At 38.8% G+C, this 20,267-nt stretch overlaps 1 protein-coding gene across 1 annotated transcript in view; it reads right to left on the bottom strand.

The window, feature by feature from the left end:
• Positions 1-19,807, bottom strand: part of AKAP6 (A-kinase anchoring protein 6) — a 353,091-nt gene extending 333,284 nt beyond the window's left edge. Inside the window, exon 1 of the mRNA XM_063090114.1 lies at positions 19,493-19,807. Coding sequence (XP_062946184.1) covers positions 19,493-19,807 — 315 coding nt within the window. The remainder of the gene's footprint in view (positions 1-19,492) is intronic.
• Between the last annotated feature and the right edge of the window lie 460 nt (positions 19,808-20,267).

Here is a 20,267-nt window from a genome sequence, read left to right as displayed (position 1 = left end):
TAAGTCTATACAAGCGTTTATTTCAAGGATAAACTTCTTGATAAATATTAGTTATCAAACTAGATTACAGCACTAGTTTAACTTTCATCTGAGGATTAGAAAAAATCCTCACACTCCCCGCTGCATCATTTAGCGCTGTGGAATATAGCGGGAAGGACACTAGGCAGAGTGTCAGAAATCTTCTGAGGTCTAACCTAGATGCTGCCACTTGTTAGCAATGTGAACCTGATAATTTATTTCACTTCTCTGAGGCTCTGCTTTCTTATTTGTTGAAAGTGGAGTGAAATTGGATGATTTCTCAGTTTTCACTCTATTCTGACATTAAAACAAAAATTATCCCAATTCTCTAAATGTCCTTTATGGAAAATCCTATCCTCATATTGGTGTGCTTGTGCCTATAATAATAAATGATGTTTCTGAAGCCAGAGGTCTCTTTCTATGAGGAGGTCTTCAAAGGTCATGTTCTCCTCACCAACAGCAATACTATCACTGTCATTCCTTACTCTGAGTGTTAAACTAGACGGTAGAGGATTCAGGGTCCCTGATGTCCATTCTTACAACCAACATGCAGCTCAGTAATATGAGTCCCATACATGACAGTAACTTTTTAAAAAAATTATTCATATATATTATTTCATTTGTACTTCATAACTACCTATTAAGGTAAGAGGTAGGTATCATTATTCCTACTTTGAATGGAAAAATTAAGTGAGACAGAGAGTGTAGTAGATTGACTTATGTCCCCTAAAACTCATGGAAGCTTGAATTGTATCCCCCAAATTTTATGTATTAGAAACAGCCCCACTGTGACTGTTGGGAGGGTGAGAAATCCTATTATGGTAATTGAAAGGTGGAACCTTGAAAGGTGATTGGATTATAGGACCATGCCATACTGAATGGATTAAAAATGGTGGTCAGGGGTGTGGTTCTCAGGGCTTTCAAAGAAGAGGAAATTCTGTCTCCTCTCTCTGTTGCTCTCTCTGCTTCCACCATCTTGTAATGTGAGACCCCTGGGTCACTGTTGCCACCACCAGATGGACTTTGGACTTCCCAGCCTCAGAAACTGTAAGCAATAAATTTCATTTTCTTTATAAATCACCCAATTGTGTACTTTGGTATAAGCAACACAAACGGACTAATACGGAGAGGTAGGGTGATTTGCTCCAGTACATATAAATATACTATTACAATCAACCAAATGAATGTTTATTGACATAGTCTCTGGAGGGCAGCTCAGCAACATGTTCCAAACTGTACAACATACATAGCCTTTGATTAAGCAATTCCAGTTTTAAATATTTTAGACAAGTACACAAAGATGTACGCTCAAAGATAATAATTAATTATAAAACTTTTTATAATAGGGAAAAAATAAAAGCAATCTATGCAGTAGTCCCCCCTTATCCATAGTTTCACTTTATTTGGTTTCACTTTCTACAGTTTCTTTTTTTTTTTTTTTTTTTCTTTTTCGGTTTTATGTTTTTATTTTTAAATTCTAGAAATATAGGAAGGCAAGTGTGCCTATTCATAGACGACAACTTCCTTCAAGACAGGGACCTGATGCTATTTGTTTACAGAGTTAGGAACAATTGTGTGTATATAACAATAAATAAGATTTAACTTTCTTTCTTTCTTTTTTTTTTTAAGTTTTATTTTGTTGATATACATTGTGGCTGATTATTGCTCCCCATCACCAAAACCTCCCTCCGTTCTCCCTCCCCCCCCCAACAATGTCCTTTCTGTTTGCTTGTTGTATCAACTTCAAGTAGTTGTGGTTGTTATATCTTCTCCCCCCCCCCCAGTTTGTGTGTGTGTGTGTGTGTGTGTGTGTGTGTGTGTGTGTGTGAATTTATATATTAATTTTTAGCTCCCACCAATAAGTGAGAACATGTGGTATTTCTCTTTCTGTGCCTGACTTGTTTCACTTAATATAATTCTCTCAAGGTCCATCCATGTTGTTGCAAATGGCAGTGTTTCATTCGTTTTTATAACTGAGTAGTATTCCATTGTGTAGATGTACCACATTTTCCATATCCACTCATCTGATGATGGACATTTGGGCTGGTTCCAACTCTTGGCTATTGTAAAGAGTGCTGTGATGAACATTGGGGAACAGGTATACCTTCGACTTGATGATTTCCATTCCTCTGGGTATATTCCCAACAGTGGGATAGCTGGGTCATATGGTAGATCTATCTGCAATTGTTTGAGGAACCTCCATACCATTTTCCATAGAGGCTGCACCATTTTGCAGTCCCACCAACAATGTATGAGAGTTCCTTTTTCTCCGCAACCTCGCCAGCATTTATCGTTCAGAGTCTTTTGGATTTTAGCCATCCTAACTGGGGTTAGATGGTATCTCAGTGTGGTTCTGATTTGCATTTCCCGGATGCTGAGTGATGTTGAGCATTTTTTTCATATGTCTGTTGGCCATTTGTATATCTTCCTTAGAGAAATGCCTGCTTAGCTCTTTTGCCCATTTTTTAATTGGGTTGCTTGTTTTCTTCTTGTAAAGTTGTTTGAGTTCCTTATATATTCTGGATATTAATCCTTTGTCAGATGTATATTTTGCAAATATTTTCTCCCACTCTGTTGGTTGTCTTTTAACTCTGTTAATTGTTTCTTTTGCTGTGCAGAAGCTTTTTAGTTTGATATAATCCCATTTGTTTATTTTTCCTTTGGTTTCCCATGCTTTTGGGGTCGTATTCATGAAGTCTGTGCCCAGTCCTCACTTTCTACAGTTTCAAATACCCACTTTCGACCAGGGTCCAATAATATTAGATGGAAAATTCCAGAAATAATTCATAGGTTTTAAACTGCACACCATTCTGAATAGCATGTGGAAATCTTGAGCCATCTTGCTTGGTCCCACCCAAGACATGAATCATTCCTTTGTCCAGTGTATCTACCCACCTGTTAGTTACTTAGCGGCCATCTGTTATCAGATCGACTATGATGGTATTACAGTGTTTGTGTTCAAGTAACTCTTATTTTAATTAATAGAGGCCCTAAGTGCAAGAGTAGTGTTGCTGGCATATTGTTATATTTTATTATTAGCTATTACTGTTAATCTCTTACTGTGCCTAATTTATAAATTAAACTTTATCATAGGTACATATATATAGAAAAAACATAGTATATGTAGGATTTGCTACTATCTGCAGTTTTAGGCATCCACTGGGAGTCCTGGAACATATCCCCCGAGGACAAGGGGGGACTAATGCATATCCATCAATAGGAAACTAGGAATATAAATTAAGGCATTCATAGGCAGTAGAATATTATATAGCACTAAAAAAAATGATACGTACAGCTATAGTTAATAAAATAGAAATATGGCCACAAATTAATTTTTGAGTTAGAGAAATGAGGTGGAGAAAATACAGTTAAAACATTGATCAAGCTATCCAATAAAACTCTTTGCAATTACAGAAATGGTCTTCTGTGCTATCCAGTACAGTTGCCACTAACTACACTTAAGATGAGGCTAATGCAATGACGGAACTGGATTTTTCTTTAGTTTTATTTAATTTTAATTGATTTAAATTTACATAGCCACATGTAGCTAATGGCTACCATAGTGGACAGCACAATAGACCTAGTTATTTTATGTGTTACATTGTAATCAGGAAAAATATATATATAATATTTTGTTTAAACATCATCAACAACAACAACAAAATCAACCAATCTGTATCTAGGAGACAACCAGATAAAGGAATAAAATAGTCAACAACAGTTTTACCTAAAGAGCTTCTGTGCCTGCAGCATGAGGCCCTGGTGCACATTTTATGTGCATGGTTTCCATACCTGGGCATGACTATGCTAATTTGGCAAGTTTCCTAGATACTGGTCCACATACTAGCAAATAAATAACTTTATGTCAAGAAAGCTATATCTTTTGTGCTAGCTGTGCAGAATAGGCCTGTGCAGAATAGGCCAGAAACAAAGAGTGATAAATGGAGGGAAGCAGAAAATGGAAGCTGGAGCACTGAAAGCAAAACCAGATTTGAGAAAGATGATAAATTATTCAATTCATTGAATGGATTTGTAGTAATTAGGAAGATCATGTTTTCTACTTACAAGTTTTGATTATATCAAAATGTACTGAAGCAACAAAATATCTCATTTTCTCATATACCAGCCAGTATAAAATTCAGTCTAGGGGAATCATACAAACCTACTAAAGGCTAATTTGACTTTTAGAACTGCACAAAGCAGGAGGGATGTTTGTTTGTACAAAGGTATTCCCAAACTCCAATCTATTTGCAAATAAAAAACAATAGAATTAACCAGTTTTTCCACTACCAGATTAGATAAATGAAACATAATAACAAAACCACTTTCTCCATTTGTGTTATCAATGTTTTTCTATTATAAACAAGATATAGCAAATATATTCATATAGAAGGCTTTTTTCTATGTTTAAAATTTTAAGAAGCCTTCTTAAGCACTGAATTGGCCCAAATTGTAGTGTTCTTAACAGTAAAACTATAATTAACCAAGGTCCTCAATTAATTGGATCCCCTCTCATTCCATTTTTTAGGAGAGAAAAAAAAATCCCCAGAAAAGATAGCAAAGAAAGTAGAAAACTTAGAGTGTAAATCTCTTAATATATCTAAATCTATATTACTCTATTATGTGAAAGTGAAGTTCCAGGTGATAACTTTAAAAATTGCAGTATCCTTAATCCTGAGAAAGATTTAGGTATGTTCAGTACTACGCATTTGAAATTTGAGGGAGAAAGTGGAACTAATACATAGAAGAAATTTTTTAGCATGATGTAAAATAAAATTTATTTTTATTTCATTCTGTTAACTAAAAATTTCAAACAAAATGTGTTCTGTCCCTAATAAGCTTTGTCAATTAAGACTTTATTTTATTGTGTTTTAATGACCAAAAGCAAATTATAGAAGAGTATATTATGATTGGTAGTATATATCATTGCCACAAATCTAACACACACTCACACAGACACACACACCCTACCATAGTCACAAAAGCAGCAAGCAATGTTTGAACTAGGAAATAATCATAATCAGAACTACTAACATTTATATAGTATTTGAGGGATTTCAAAGAATAATAATTACTTCATTTTTACAACAGCCTTTAGAGGAGGATATTTACAGTTAAGGAAATTAAGGCTCATATAAATTACTGAATTCTTGATGTCTGACTTCTAGTAGCAGAGACAGGGTCAGAACCAGGCCTGCCATCTCCACATCCTGGGGTCTGTCCACTCTGCCTCACTCTTGGCATGGCCAGCAGCAGCGAGGAGGCTTGAAGGCGGGGATGACAACTGTCACTGAGTCGAAGAACTCCCAGTCCAGCATTAAAAGCTGGTTGATACTAAAGAGGCATCAAGCTTTCATTGCTCCCAATGTGCTTCTGAAATCGTTGCAGCAGCTTGAACTAAATGAGCCACTGTCAAGAAAAGGGACCAAGACACCCCACTACGCTCTATAAATTCTTAGAAGACAGCCACAACCCAGTTTTAAGAATACGTCAACTGTTTTAGCAGCTACAACCTGTGTGCTTGGAATCTAGTTTTTTCCACATAAATTAGATTAGCAGTCCTCAAACCACAGGACTCAAGGTAAAAACTGGCAGTTCATTGGCAAGGTCTCTTTCTGAAGCCTTTCCCTTCCATCTACCCTATACAGGACCAGAGCACTCTCCCCCACCAAAAAACCTTTGCTAAAAAGGTGTCTGGGATGTATTCTCGATGTGAATGTAAGCTAATGCATTAGTTACTCATCTCAATGACATTTATTGTTCATAAATTATTTATTTTAATATTTTAATGCTTTAGCTCTAATTATAGAAAGATAGCTTTTGTGGAGAGTAAAGGAAAATCAGGCATTAAAGAGCAGATAGGGAAGTTTTTCAAGGTGAAGATCTCTCCTGAAATCCCACCTCCTACCTGGGACTGGGGGCTTCCCTAAAGCCCCTGATGTTCATGTATGTGAAGAAATCTAATGCAAACAAGAATCTAGATGGCTATTTTCTACTGAACACAACACAGTGGAATCAAGTGTGCATTCTAAATATTTCTCTTTCTCTCTCAAACCCTTCTCATTTTGGAATCAGGAAAAAGTGAACTTAATAACCAGTATGGTAGAGTATACTACAGTCATTAGCTGTATGTAACCCCCGTGAATGGGTTTCAAAGGGTATCTTGAAATAGTAAGCAAAATATTATAGGCAGGTATGTGCAATGTCTTGAAAAGATGGTTTATAGTTTTCATCACATTCTCGAAGAAATTACTAATATCAAAAGACTTTAAGGTTAGAAAAACATATTTTTTTCCTAGCTCTACCACTTTCTAGCTGTGTGACCTTAGGCAAGTCAATTAACCTCTCTGTGCCTCAAGTCCCTCACCAGAGGGCCAGGTATTATTGCAAGAATTAACTAAGATAATGCATGCAGAGCACTTTGAGGAAAACAAAGCATAAAAGTCAGGTGGCTGGTTGTTATTATTACCAGAATAAAGGACTTGAGAAACTTTAAGAGAAAGAAAGAGTCCTCACCCAGATGAAGAAAGAGGAGATGGGGAATCAAGGCCACACACTAGACAGATTTTATAATTTGCTTAGGGTGTGCCTGGTTATCTTTGCAAAATGTTAGGGCTGGAAGGTGCCTTACAAATTTTACAAATGAAAAAGCCGAGACACAGAAAAGGGAAACATTGCCACATTGTAAAGTTAGCAACAGAACTTTGATGCCAAATTTTGGTTCTAGTCCACGCAGTTGAGAACAAAGAAGCTGCCACTGAGGTGGTGTTGCTACCTCAACTACGCACCCAAACCACTCAACTTCACCTAATTTATAGGCATTTTTCCTCCCTTGAAAGAGGACCTTTGCTCCTGTATATCGTTAATCAAGATGTCAGTGCATTTCATTTCTAGTTCTTCCCCTTTTGCTTTCTTTACTGCAGAAAAACCAGTGTGCAAGGGTAGATTTATGACTGATTTAAATACGTCAGTGTACCTGTTTTAACCTTTGAGACCAAGACTCCTACCGTAGGAGCTGTTAGAGAGAATGCCGTGAATGAGCACATTCCCATTCCAGCTCTCACCTGCACAGAGAATAGATGTAAATGAATATTAAGCTGCCAACTAGTCCAAGATGAGTTAGATTCATAACTCCACCTCAAATATGAAGATGTCACACACTGGAAATTGTGAAGAATTAAACTGATAAAGGACTTTCATAGGGCTTCAAGATTTATGTTGGCCCAAACTTCAGGTTATATTAACTGGAGTCTGCTGTCTTTGAAGAAACTTAATTAAGGTTACTCAACACCTCATTCTTATTAAGAAAGATGTCAAATTTTGCTCTAAGTTAATTCCAGCAAAATCCTGCTTTTTTGGACAAATCCTAAGCCCAAAGCTCATATGAATGATTATACTAATTTGAAAATGCTTATGAATGCATTTTATTATTTCTCTGGAATATCCTTGGGAAGTTATCGCTGGGATACTAATGGCACTTAGAGACAGCAGAAAGAAAATTTTTAAATGATGATGTGAGAATTCAGTCAATCAGTTGACCAAAAATGTGTTTGCAATTTTGTACAACGAAGTAGGAGAAACTGCCCTTAAAACACTCTTAGACTTGCTTGAGGTAATTATAAAACAACAAGTGAAAACAGCAAATAAGAATGCAAGGTAGTAAACACTGGTGCTAAATTATGGATCAAGCAAGGACGCTTTCTCAGAGCAGTGTGGGCTGAGCAGTGAGAAAGGAGTTGTGTGCTAGCCTTTGGATCACTGGCTTGAAGTTAGATGTGGATGAGAACGCAGTGGTCGTGAGTATAGAATTCCTGCTGTGATGTCTAGCTAGGGTCATGATACAAGGAAAAAGAAACAGTGATTTTAAATAGCTTCAGTCTGGAGTAAGATTTCTTTTGGGCTATCTTTGTCTAATAAGTGCACAAAAATATCAATAAGAGATCACAAATAAACAAAGAATTTAAGTTTGGTGAGGAATAAAGTATAATACATTGACTTTTTAAAAATAAAAGCAGACACCATAAAATTCTATTAAATAAATGCTTAGGCTTTATAAAGCCTTGTGCTTTAAGCTTCAGTAAATTTGTTTTGGAAATCTGCAACACATTTATGAAATTGCATTTTAAAAGATGTACTGAATTTTAGAATAACCACATTAAACAGCTACAAAATATTTATTGTTATTTATGGTCCTGTGACAGGCAAAAAATATAGTTGCTTGTAGAACTGTAGGAAATGCTAAGCCCAGTGATTATTAAAAACCTAAAACAAATAAAACAGATGTCTACCAGGTCTCAGAGAATTCACCATTTTTTCTAACATAATATATTTTTACAAATTTACAATTTAATTTATGAAATTTTAAAAAGAAATATTATTTTTTTCAAATACAGACACCTCAGGTTTATAACTTATAACAGATACATGTAGATCACAAGAAGCAGAAAGGAGAAAAGTGGAAAGGAAAGCATATAATCATATGCATACAAAATAATGTCATCATTTGTATTAATCCATAAAGAGCTTGGATTCGTTTTGATTTATTTAGATCATTACTCATTGTAAAACACCATAACCCAACAGATATATATACCCAAGGGAGAACGGCCAGAATTAACACTCTTACACAGAACCCTGCACATCATTAAGTCCATGTGGGTGGTTAGCAAACAGTTTTTGCCATGATAATGAAGTATCTGTTTACCCACTTAAACAAATCCTACATCTTTCTATACAAAACATAGTACAGAAAAACTCAAGTAAGGTAAAATACCTCATCATCTTTGAATGTCTTCTTGCAATAACCATTCTTTAATGACATCAAATTTTTGTTACCAACATAATTTACCTCTAAATATTCATTGATGCACTGTTTCTGAAATTGCAAACAGAACTTTTGAGGTGAGGATTTCCCCTCCAACTCATACATACCCCTAAAGTGCAAAGGGCCCAGGATGTCCTGTCCTAGGACAAACAAAATGAAAATATGCATACCCTCAGATTTCCAGCGTAGATGAAGGAACTGACTCTCCCTGAGAAAGATCTGCCAATTATCCACAAATCTAAGTATACTGGTTTGTATTCAATCAACAAAATAATCAAAGTAAATGTGTTTTATTTTAGATTGTTCATTCTGTTCTGATTTCAAAGTCATACAAATGTACCAACAGAGATTCACACTTATGGGATAGAAAGAGCAGATTCCTTATAACAGCTAGAGTAGTCATATCTCAAATTGAATGCTGTGTTCATGACTATGCAATTAACGCATGTGAAAATATGGGGAGAACCCACAGAAAGACTGACCAGCAAAAATGATTTTACCAAGTAGGGGACATTTTAGCTGCAACTGAGAGGATGTGTAGCAATTTTCCCAGGCAGAGGAGTTTGGGGTGAAGAATGAGGTGATTTCCCAGGGAGAGAGAAAACCATATTCCATGCATGGATTTCTGCAAGGGCCTGGCTTGTTAGCCATGGAGGAAGGGAAACGTCAGGAGAAGGAACAATAATAGGCCAGTTGGGTCAAGATTTTGATGGAATTTATAGGCCACATGCAAGCTTTTGGACTTTATCTAGGAGGACTGCTAGAAGCTAAGGGAGATAAACACAGAAGTTAAAGTATTTTTTTTAAGTAACATTTCACTTCTAGTTATTTCCAGGATGGGGGCATAGACACATACATAAAAGAGTCCTAAGCAGTGTTATTTGAAGGATTTGAGAGCAACCCTTAACGAAAATCTCTCTGCCCATCATGTCACTAATGCCTGACTCTCACGATTACAGAGATGCATTCCTATGGCCAGAGCAATAATATTAATTCCCCTTGCAAAGGTAAAGTTTGAGTTGCAGCCACTGTTAACACACTGTTTGAATTCCTTTACAGAGTCTTTTCATAGAAATTAGTCCTGTGGAAGGAGGGGAAAACACAGGAGGCACTGAAGACCTTCTTCATAACTTGCTCAAGACCAGTTTCCCTCCTTGTGAGCTAATTCTCCTGTGGACCTTATACGCATCCCCTCTTCCTCGGGAGCAAAGCACATCACTTTCCATACTGGATTTCACATGTTTCTTTTCTATTTAATGATATAGTTGGCAAATCTGCCTAATTAAAATGATGAAGAAAATTGGAGCATTGAAGTATCACAAAACAATAGATGTGGCTTACACCAAAAAGCTCACTAATAACAGCCATACTGCTAAAGTGAACAGAGGAGAGATTTCTATTGTGTTCCTTTTTATGCAATTCACTTTTATACAGAGAAAAACAACCCTCAGCCCTAACACCAAGTGAAAATAGACAGAGGTTCAGTTTGAGCCTGACGGGGGCACATTAAGCCAAGAGAACCAGTCACCTGTGACTCCCTGGCTTGCTCTCTGAGTTGCATCATTCGTCTGATCTGGTGGACTTTTTCTTGCTCCCTACTTCCACTGCCCAAGCCCAGCCACTCTGTGTCATTTACTGAACAGCCTCCTAACTCTCACATCTCTCACCTTTCCAGATCACCCTGCACACACCTGCAAACTCATCCTAAGACACAGGTTTAACCACATTATTCCTTTGTTTGTAAATGTCTTTATGACTATTATATCAAGCCCAGATCCCTCCGAGGCATTTTAAGTGTTCATGTGTTTCCCCTAAGCTCAAACCTCCCATCATACCTTGGTTCCAGACAGGAAAAAGTCTCTTCTGTCTTTCATATTCAAAGCAACCTTTGCTCACGCTATCTCCCATGTTTTATATTTTGCATAAGTAGCCATGTAAGGCCAAGCAGATGATACACTGCACAACTTCTAAAGGCCATTCGTATGTAACCTGCACAATCTTAAGTGGACAGCCTTGTGCCTGAACCTATCTGTAAGACAATTTCTAGTTCGATGAGTTCTTGTGAGAATTAAATGAGAGAAGAACATTTGCTTTATCTAGATTGGGTTTTTCTTCTGTATTTAAAGAACTTAAGGGAATAACATAAGATACATTTGAAGCATGTAGGCTAGTGCCTGGCATGTCCTTATTCCCTTCCCTCCCCTTTGTACTGACTTTGTGAGGTCACTTGAAAAATTGAAGATGTTCAAATGAATTATGTAGGAGCCTTTGCTCCTAAACAAGTGACTTTAAGTCCCTGGCTGTCTTGTTCAGAGGAAAGGTAAAATACATGGAACAAGCAAGATATACCCCAAACCCCTCTGCTCAAAAACATCTCCTTCGAGGGCTTGTTGGCTTTCGCTGTGGATTGGAATCACCTGGTGACTGATGCTTAGGTCCAAACTCAGATTCTGAGGTAGCTGGTCTGGAACATGGCCTGGGCAATGGGTTTTTTAAAGCTCCCCAGGAGATTCTACTGTGCAGCAAGGGTGAGAACCATGGTCTTGTCATATGCCATACCTGGAAATCAATTTGTTAACATTTCTCATTAAAGATGTTCATCTCTTGTTCCACTCACCTCCATGTTAGGATACTAGTAATTCACACCTTAGTACCATTTCACTTTAATTAGATCACATGTTTCCCTCTTTTGTGATGTAAAATCGTCAAAGGGTAGAATGGGCAAGGTGGCAGCAAGTAATAAAAAGAGAGAAATAAGTTCTCTCACTTATTCAAGGTAGTTATGACATCCCTACTCAAAGGAACCCCAGGACTTCATTTAGGTCCCTATTTCAAACTGCTGACATTCCTATTTGTGATGTATTAAAATACAAATAGGTTGGATCTTTTTCTTAATTAAAAACATGCAAATAAACAGTGACCCCCCCATCCTCATATCCCTTCATTTTAACCGTCTAGTATAGGAAAACCAGAGCTATTATCTCATACTTTATAGCCACCCAAATTTCTCCCACCTATAGAGGGGTGTGAGGCTGTTGCACTAAAGGAGAAAGAATATTAGACTTAAGGCTCAAAAGGCATGACTTGACTTCCAAGCCAATAACTTACTAGCTTTTTGAAACTTGATTTCCTCATCTCTAATGGTGGATTGTTGTGAGGATTGAATAAAATATTATAAGTAAAACTCCTGGTACATATTAGGCATTCTGTGAATGTTATTGAACTGAAAATTTCCTAGGCAAGGAAAGGGTTAACTCATAGGTGGTTGCCCCTACAAACATCTAACTCCCTGAGACCACAAAAACAGATGGCTACTGTTGCTAAGTGATAGCTCATGCAGACATTATTAAACAAACATTTGTAAGTAGCCAACCCCAATAACATTTCTGTAATCAAAATAATGCTAGTTTCTCCAGATTTGTCTCATTAGACTGATCTTCAAATCCTTTTATGATATGTATTTCTTTTCTTACAACTCTGTTTTCATGGTTTCTTTCAAAATTGTGAAGTCTATGCCTCATTTTCCCTACTACTTTTGTTAATTAAAAATTACACAGCTGGACAATCTGCCAGACTTGTTCAGCCACCTTGACAAGTCAGGCTCCCATTCTGAGTTCTCCTTAAGACATTAGTGCATATGGCTAAGGTTCATGCATACCCAAAGATCTTCCATAATAACATGTGTCAGAAACCACCAAAGTTAATTTTTTCCGTGTTTCCTTTCCCATTTCTTCACCAAGAGCGTTTCTATGTAGTACAGAACAGGTGCTAGGTCTGAGACTAAAATCATCTCCCAAAATCATGATGAAAATATGTTAATCATTCAACAACCAAGAAGTATTTATCAATCACTTAGCTTGTTTACAAGCATTGGATGTGTGTGTGTGGGTTGGGGCAGATAATTAATAATTAATTGAGACATTTTTACGCATAATTGGGTCTTCTAAGTATGTACAATTAGCCTTTCAAACATCAAACATCCTTTTTAATTCAACCATTTTTACTGGTCAACAATACCAAATATTCTTACACAATCTCAGCACTAATTATAGGAAAAACTTTTATACTAGTAAGCACCGTCATGAAACCACACTCCCAAGGTACTTGACAACCAGTATCCAGCTTCCCTAAGAAGACACCCCCTAAGGAAAACACATTGTCTGTCATTCTGGCTGCTATAACAAAACACCTTAGACTAGGTAATTTTTAAACAATTGAAATCTATTTCTCACAATTTTGGAGGCTGGGAAGTGCAGGATCACATCACCGGCAGATTCACTGCTTGGTGAGGGCTTACTCTCTACTTCTAAGATGGCACCTCATTGCTGTGTCATTATGTGATTGACAGGAAGAACAGCTCCCTCGAACCTTCTTTATAAGGTCAATAATCCCATCGTGGGGGTAGAGCCTAGTACTGATTAATCATCTACCAAAGGCCCCCACCTCTTAATACTATCATATAAGCAATTAAGTTTCACCACATAAATTTTGGAGGGACACATTCAGACACATCAACCAAAAAAGAGACCACAGCCACAAATGTGGGCTTCGGGAAAATAAAAAATTTTAACATTCTCATACCCACCAAAAATAGGTCAGCTTCATTTCCCAGTTTCCTGAGATTTGGGATATGCCTTCAGGGTTGCCAATTTAATGGGCATTTTATGTAAGTTTTGATTCCACATAAGAAGAAAAAACAATGTGGCACAAATTAGCACCAAATTACATTTACTTGCATAATATGTTCCAAAATTGAAGTATATATCAAAGATATTGGGGAAAGTTAAGAATGGTCTAAAGCAGTAATTATCCAACTGTTCTGGCCTTGACTCAGACAAAGACATAAATTTTAAATCATAAGCAAGCATATATAGATGTTCATAATTAAAACCAAGTTTTACAAAATAGCACTTATCCTTACTTCACGTAATTTTATTCTATTTAATTGTTTTAACTCTTTAACTCACTAAATTGATTTCAGAACCCACTAAATGGGTTAAGACCTACTTCCTGAAAAATAGTGGTCTTACTTAAGGGCAGAAAGGACAATATCTACTCTTCCCAGAAAACAAAGGTATTTTGAATCCAATCTGAAACTGGTGCTTACTTCATTTAAGATGTGTAGGAAACCTCTCAAAGAGGGTATAATTTGAATGCTTCAGGCTTTAACACATCGTCATCTTAATACTAAGCTCAGAATCCTCCAAGCCCCCAAGAACTGATGTCAGAAGTTTAGTTCCACTTAGAGTTCCGTTTGTCAAGAACTTCTGAAATCCAAGGGCATATTACTCATATGCCCAAGAGTGAGCCCTGCCTGTTGCTCATGGTCATGGCCAGGAGACCACAGACATCACAGCTGTCATCTTGGTGCCAGTGCTGCCATCTCAGGTAGAGCTCACTAGTTAGTTTAGCACTGGGAGAAAGAGAACACTCTTTCCCTCTGCACCTGCCAAATGAAGGGAAAGTCAGCCTCGGCCACTCGGGAGATCCTTTGGATCACACCCACAGCCCTTTCCCCTCACTGGTTACTCACACTGTCCGGGTGCCTGCTCAGGATGGGTTCCAGAGCCAGGAACATACTATGCAAAAACCCCCCACTCCCGTATGTCCCCTTACACTGGGGCAGACTTCTTGCCCCTTGATGATGCTGAATTCCCTCCCAGGAGTCCTATCTCCTTGGACTTCTGACATCTTCAGTCGATCAGGCACATCTGATGTACCAAATCCCAGCCATGGAGAGAATTCAAGCCTTTTTCACAGCAGGCCTGCCAGACCTCATGTGAATCACTGGGCATCTGGATTGGTAACTCCAGATGCCAGGAGCATTTCAGTCTGGGTAGAGCCCAGCCAGAACATCTTGTAAACAGAGACTCTATCGAATGCTCCAACCTTTAGAATCAGGCCTAAACCAAAGATACAGGTAGAAATCTCACATGGAGGTGGTTTAGAGCAGAATCTATATAAAGTGGGTTTGGGGGAAGCTGATTCCAGCTAAGTCACTTCGAGACTTCTGTTTGTTATCCAGCCACATCATTTAGCCTTTGCTAGCTAGTCTCTTTCCTGCTATCAAGTTTCCAGGAATACAAATAATATTCTCCCTGAGCAGACTGTTAATCAGGATGCAGGGTGCCTGTTTAGCACCCAAATACATTGACTCAGACCAGAGGTCTCAGTTCAAATCAAAACCTTTTAAGGTTCTTGGTCTGGTTTTCTTGCACAATACAGCTTCTGAACCCGAAGAGGGAGGGGGGAGAGTTGCTAAAAATGGTTCAGCTGGTGTCTCATATTTCTTATTAAAGAATATCTGGAAACTAAGAGGCAAATATGTGGACTACATTTTCAGTTTAAAAAATAATGGAAAAAGTACTCAGTATAATATATTTATTTCCATTTTTTAAGATTAGATGTTTTTACTCACTTTCAAAAACAATCACTCCCCCATGGGAACTTTATAATAGTGGTTTCTAGTTCATTCTGAAGGTTACAGTAAAATTTCCCCTAAGAACATGGAAATAAAGAGATAAGATTGTTCTCTAAGAAATAAACTTTAAGATCAACACAATGACCAGAAAATAAACAAAGTTACCTTTCAAAAAAGAAAAAAAGAGTATCTCAGGGTCTAGAAGACCTATGAGTACACTTATTGTCCAAAATTATTACCAAAGAAGGAGTCAAAGAGAAAGGGGGATGTGAGGGGCCAGGCACAGCCACGTACAGTAAGAATAGACTCTCTTGGACACACTCTCTGGGCAGGATCACCAAGACTTTTGAACCACTCACAGACTCTCCCTGATAAGAGAGAAATGCCCCAAACATACTTGGGCCTTGATTCATCCAATGTCTTTGTCCTAATTCAATCCTACTGAGCAGTGTTCTTTATGTGGCTTGTTGTGCAAGGCTGTCTGTGGGGAGAGAAAGCACTGACTATACAGACTTGGATCCATCTACCCAACCACAGATGTGAACTGAGCCCCACTAAGTGCCTTGGCCTGTCCCAGGCAACAGGGATACAATGGAGAAGTAGACATTTCAGCTCCTTGGGGGAAATACAAACAAGTAAACAAACAAATAGGAAAATTGCAGCTAGTGATAAGAACCACTAAAAAAAATTAATAAATAAAGCTAAGTAATGAACTTGACAATGGCTGGGTGGTGGGTATTTTAAGAATAGGGATCACACCAATCCCACTTCTGGGTATATACCCAAAGGAGTGGAAAACATCATGTCAAAGGGATACCTGCACTTCCATGTTCATCACAGCTCTGTTCACAATAGCCAAGATATGGAACCAACCTACATGTCCATCAATGGATGATTGGATAAGGAAACTGTGGTATATAAACCATGGAATACTACTCTGCCATAAAAAAGAATGAAATTCTCTCATTTGCAACAACATGGATAAGTCTGGAGAAACTTATGTTGAGTGAAATAAGCAAAGCACAGAGGGATAAATACCACATGTACTCACTCATATGTGGGAGCTAAGAGAGAAAGAAGGAAGGAAAGAAAGACCACAGTAGTGCACTGGTCTTGAAGAGGGAGAGAACATTCCTTGGACTACAAAGGGGGGGGAGGGGAAGGGGGAGAGGGAAAGGAAGAGGGAGGGGGAAGGAGGGGGGGATAATTGGGTGGGGGACACGGGGTACAAAAGCAATTTATGGTAATGGGCATGCTGCCAGCATGAATCTGGCCCTCACATCATGCCACAAGGGCTGACAATCAGCGTTGTATCTCATGAATATTCATAATAAATAAATAAATAAATAAAAAGAATAGGGCTCAGGAACAACTTGTTTGAGAAAGTGACATTTCATATAAAAGTGGAGGTATAGCCTACCCGGAGCATTTTCTAAAAGTATTTTCACCAAGGTTTTTTAAAAGTTACACATTGACACGACGGTACAAAGATCCTGATGAAAAGACCTAGAACCAGCACGTGAAAGGGCGTGTGAGGCGTGTGGATGGGGTAGGTAAAGCGTGGCTCCTTTATCTGTGCTTGCCCTTCACGAACACAGCGTAGCCCCACCACCTCACTCCCAACCCTGCCCAGCCCTTTCCCAGGCTTGTGCCTGAGATGGAAGAACTTGTGCCTCAGGCTGACAGCTGGATAAGGATCCAGAATCTGCCATCCAGTAATGGTGGAAGACATTGGGATGGACACATGAATTTGGAAGTTGTCCATGCTTAGATGGTCTTTAAAGCCGTAGGTATTCCTATCTCTGTGATGGTTATTTTTCTCTGTAAATGAATAAACTCATCAAGGTAGTGGGAGCCAAGCTGAGATGCCGCATAGCAGATGGCTGGCCTTGCCCGGGCTGGGCCTGCCCTTCTGCTTTGCCACAGGTCTCAATTGAGAGCTACTCCTACAAGGTTGTTTTACTGCGTTTCCACATATAAAAGACTGTGCCCAAGTTCCCCTTTATTATGGATCAATGTGGAAAGCCGAAAAAGTGACATGTATTTAAAATATTTTTGAAAAATGCATCAAAGTACTTATTGGATTGCAAAAAGAAATATTATGCAAATAAAGGGGAAACTTAACTAAGCAAATTAAGAGACAAAACCCTTGTGTAAGATTGTTTTAGAGGACACAAGCACTGACTTGGGCTCGGTGTGGAAGGGCTCTATTATTATAAAATATTTGAGGACATTACAGAGAATGTTGCTTAAGTCACTTGATGAAGTAAGTATCAAAAAATCATGACAGAAATCCTAGAATGAAATGAAAGGGACAATTTCAATTCATCCCTTCAACAGCCACTGGTTGAATAAGTACTACGTGTTACTGTGTTGACTTCCTTCATGTCCTCCTCGGGCTCCTTTTTCAGCAGGGAAGACAGAGCATACTAAAGGGTGGAGCTGATGGAGGCAGGCAGGAGATACCTGCTGACCGAGGTAGAAGGTGGTAGGCAGTGCCAATGAGAAAAACACAAATTGCCCTAGTGGTGATTTATCAAACACTAAATATAACCCTATGTTAATTGTACAAAAACTTGACATTCCTATTTGGAATTTAAATTTAAATTTTACTTCCAAATTATTGATGTAATTAAATAAAGTTAATTGACACATTAATGTTTTTAAGAGCCCTTACCGACATTTTTAGATGTCTTCTAAAGTTATTTCCATTTTGCCCCCATTCTCTTTTATCATTTACTACCTTTTTTGTGTAAATCTAAAAGATTCTGGAGAGCAATAGTCAAGTTTCTTTGTAAGCCCAACCCTATATCTGCTTACGGGAACCACAAGTGGCTCATGGGAGGGGACGAGAAACAAGGGGAGGGCAAAGCAGAGCCTCCTAACTTCTATTTCATTCTAACTCCAAGGAGCTGGAGAGCTGTTCCTTTGATTAAACAAACCATGTTTCAGGGACTGAGTCATATCACTCCCCACTGCCACAGCAGGAAGCTGGCTGGGCCTTGCATTCTGTTGAAGCTGATTCTTAGCTATCTCTCTGTCATCCTTTTGTATTTTCTTCCCAAGAACCTGTAAAAAGGAGACCTCAGGCCTGCCCAACCTGGGAGAAGTCCAGCCACCTTTGAGATTCTGGCTCTTTTGTCCTCTCTCCCCCTCCCCCCACCTCAGTCTCTTGAACACTCCCTCTAATATGGCAGCAGGGCTCAGGATCAGTTCATCCAGCAGAGAAGGCTGAGCCAGCGCTGCTCTAGACTTTGGAGCATACGCACTCGCTTAATTGCCCATCTTTTCCTCTCATGCGGATGGCTGCACCCTGTAGAACGTTTAAGTGTTAAGATCCAAGAATCTATTTGGCCTTTCATTTCAGATCATTTAGATGAACCAGCTTTAGGAAAAGGAGTTTTCCTTGGGATCTTGTCTGACTAGAAATTCACATTGAGGTTTGTGACCAATGCCCTGATTCGTTTTAAACCTGCCTTGCTTTGCTGGTCATCGACCTGAGCATGTATTTCCCTCAAGGACCTGGGAAAGAGGAGTGGCTATGGCAGGGCGAAATCCATGGTGTTCTGGGGCCCCTAGACCAAAAACTCTATTAATATCACTCTTTACTAGTTCTTCCATTTCATTATTGCTGTTAGGGTTTTTAAGGGCTCCAGAAGCCACAGACATTTTTCAAGTGACTGAACTTTAGATGAGTTGTTGTAAGAGCACCTTTGCTCTGCACGATGCATCATACCTGAACAAAAGGACTCATTCTAAAAGGAAAGCGCTGCCCTTCCGCACCATGCCAGATTCATTGTTTGCCACAAAGGCAGCATCTGCTTCAACAGAAGATGATACTCACGTCCACATACTCACAATCACAGTTCACTTTTATATCTTACCTTTGAGAGTCTTTTATTAAACCCTTTCTAATAGTTTTTAAAAATACTTTTGTTATTTATCACTGATTTCTATGACACTGCACAAAAACACCCCTCCCTTTGCCCACTTCTCCATATTACCCCCAAAGGCCAGTTTTATCCTCGATAATCAGCACATCAAGTAAGTCAGGGAAGAATTAATTCCATCCATGTTTACCCCCAGTGATAACGGTTTCAAACCTGCTACTCTTAATTTTCTTCCTGCACATCTCCTCGTTGGGAATTATAGAACTCAGGCTGCAGGTGCCACCACAGCCTTTTTCAGACTCTGTCCTGAGAGGAGCTGAGCCCAGAGACCTGCCTTACCTTTAGCTGTACTAGATGCACATCCACGTGCTTGCTGTCTGAATCCTGCTGGACTGAATAGGTTAGGTCCCGGACCCTCTCGGAGGTCATCCGGAGCCAGGTCTCAATTTCAGGGAGGTGGAGAACAATCTTCCAGTCAGCCCCTGTGTGGAGTGGGGGTGGCTTCTCGTACTGCTGGTCAGAGTCCATGTCCTTCATTGCCTCTTGTCCCTCACCCTGCTCCACAGTGGGTGTCATGTTGATGGCCATGGGTGAAGCGTCAGTAGCCATGGGATCCAGGTCCTGTGACCTCAGCGGGGAAAGTGTCACGCTCATGGTTCACATGGAGAAGTCTAAACCTTACTTTTTTCCAAAACAGCTGAAAGGCAAGAGGAAAGAAAGCAAGAGTCAGACAAGATTGCCAAATAAAGAAATGATAGTTCGCAGAAGAAACAGGATTTCTAAATTAAGCCACATTTCTAAATTAAGAAACCATAGCTCATAACAAAAACAGAAAGAGGTGTTTTGATTTTCTACATGGTAGCCCCAAGAGCCAGCATATAATAGGAACACAAAGACATAGTGGCATTGCCTACCTTGACATATATTCTTCCCTCATGCCTCAGTGAGAAAAATCCTGATTTTCAGCTGTGCATATTCCTCCCAGAATTTAAAACTACATTCCCTATCTCCTTTGCAGCCAGGTGTGGCCATGTGGCTAAGTTCTGGCTAACGAGATGTAAGTGGAATTGCTGTGCAGAAATTCTGGGAGGACTGCTTAAAAGGAGTGACTCAA

Source organism: Cynocephalus volans, chromosome 3, assembly GCF_027409185.1.
Source record: "Cynocephalus volans isolate mCynVol1 chromosome 3, mCynVol1.pri, whole genome shotgun sequence".
Classification (NCBI taxonomy): domain Eukaryota; kingdom Metazoa; phylum Chordata; class Mammalia; order Dermoptera; family Cynocephalidae; genus Cynocephalus; species Cynocephalus volans.
This window is presented reverse-complemented; position numbering and strand designations above follow the sequence as displayed.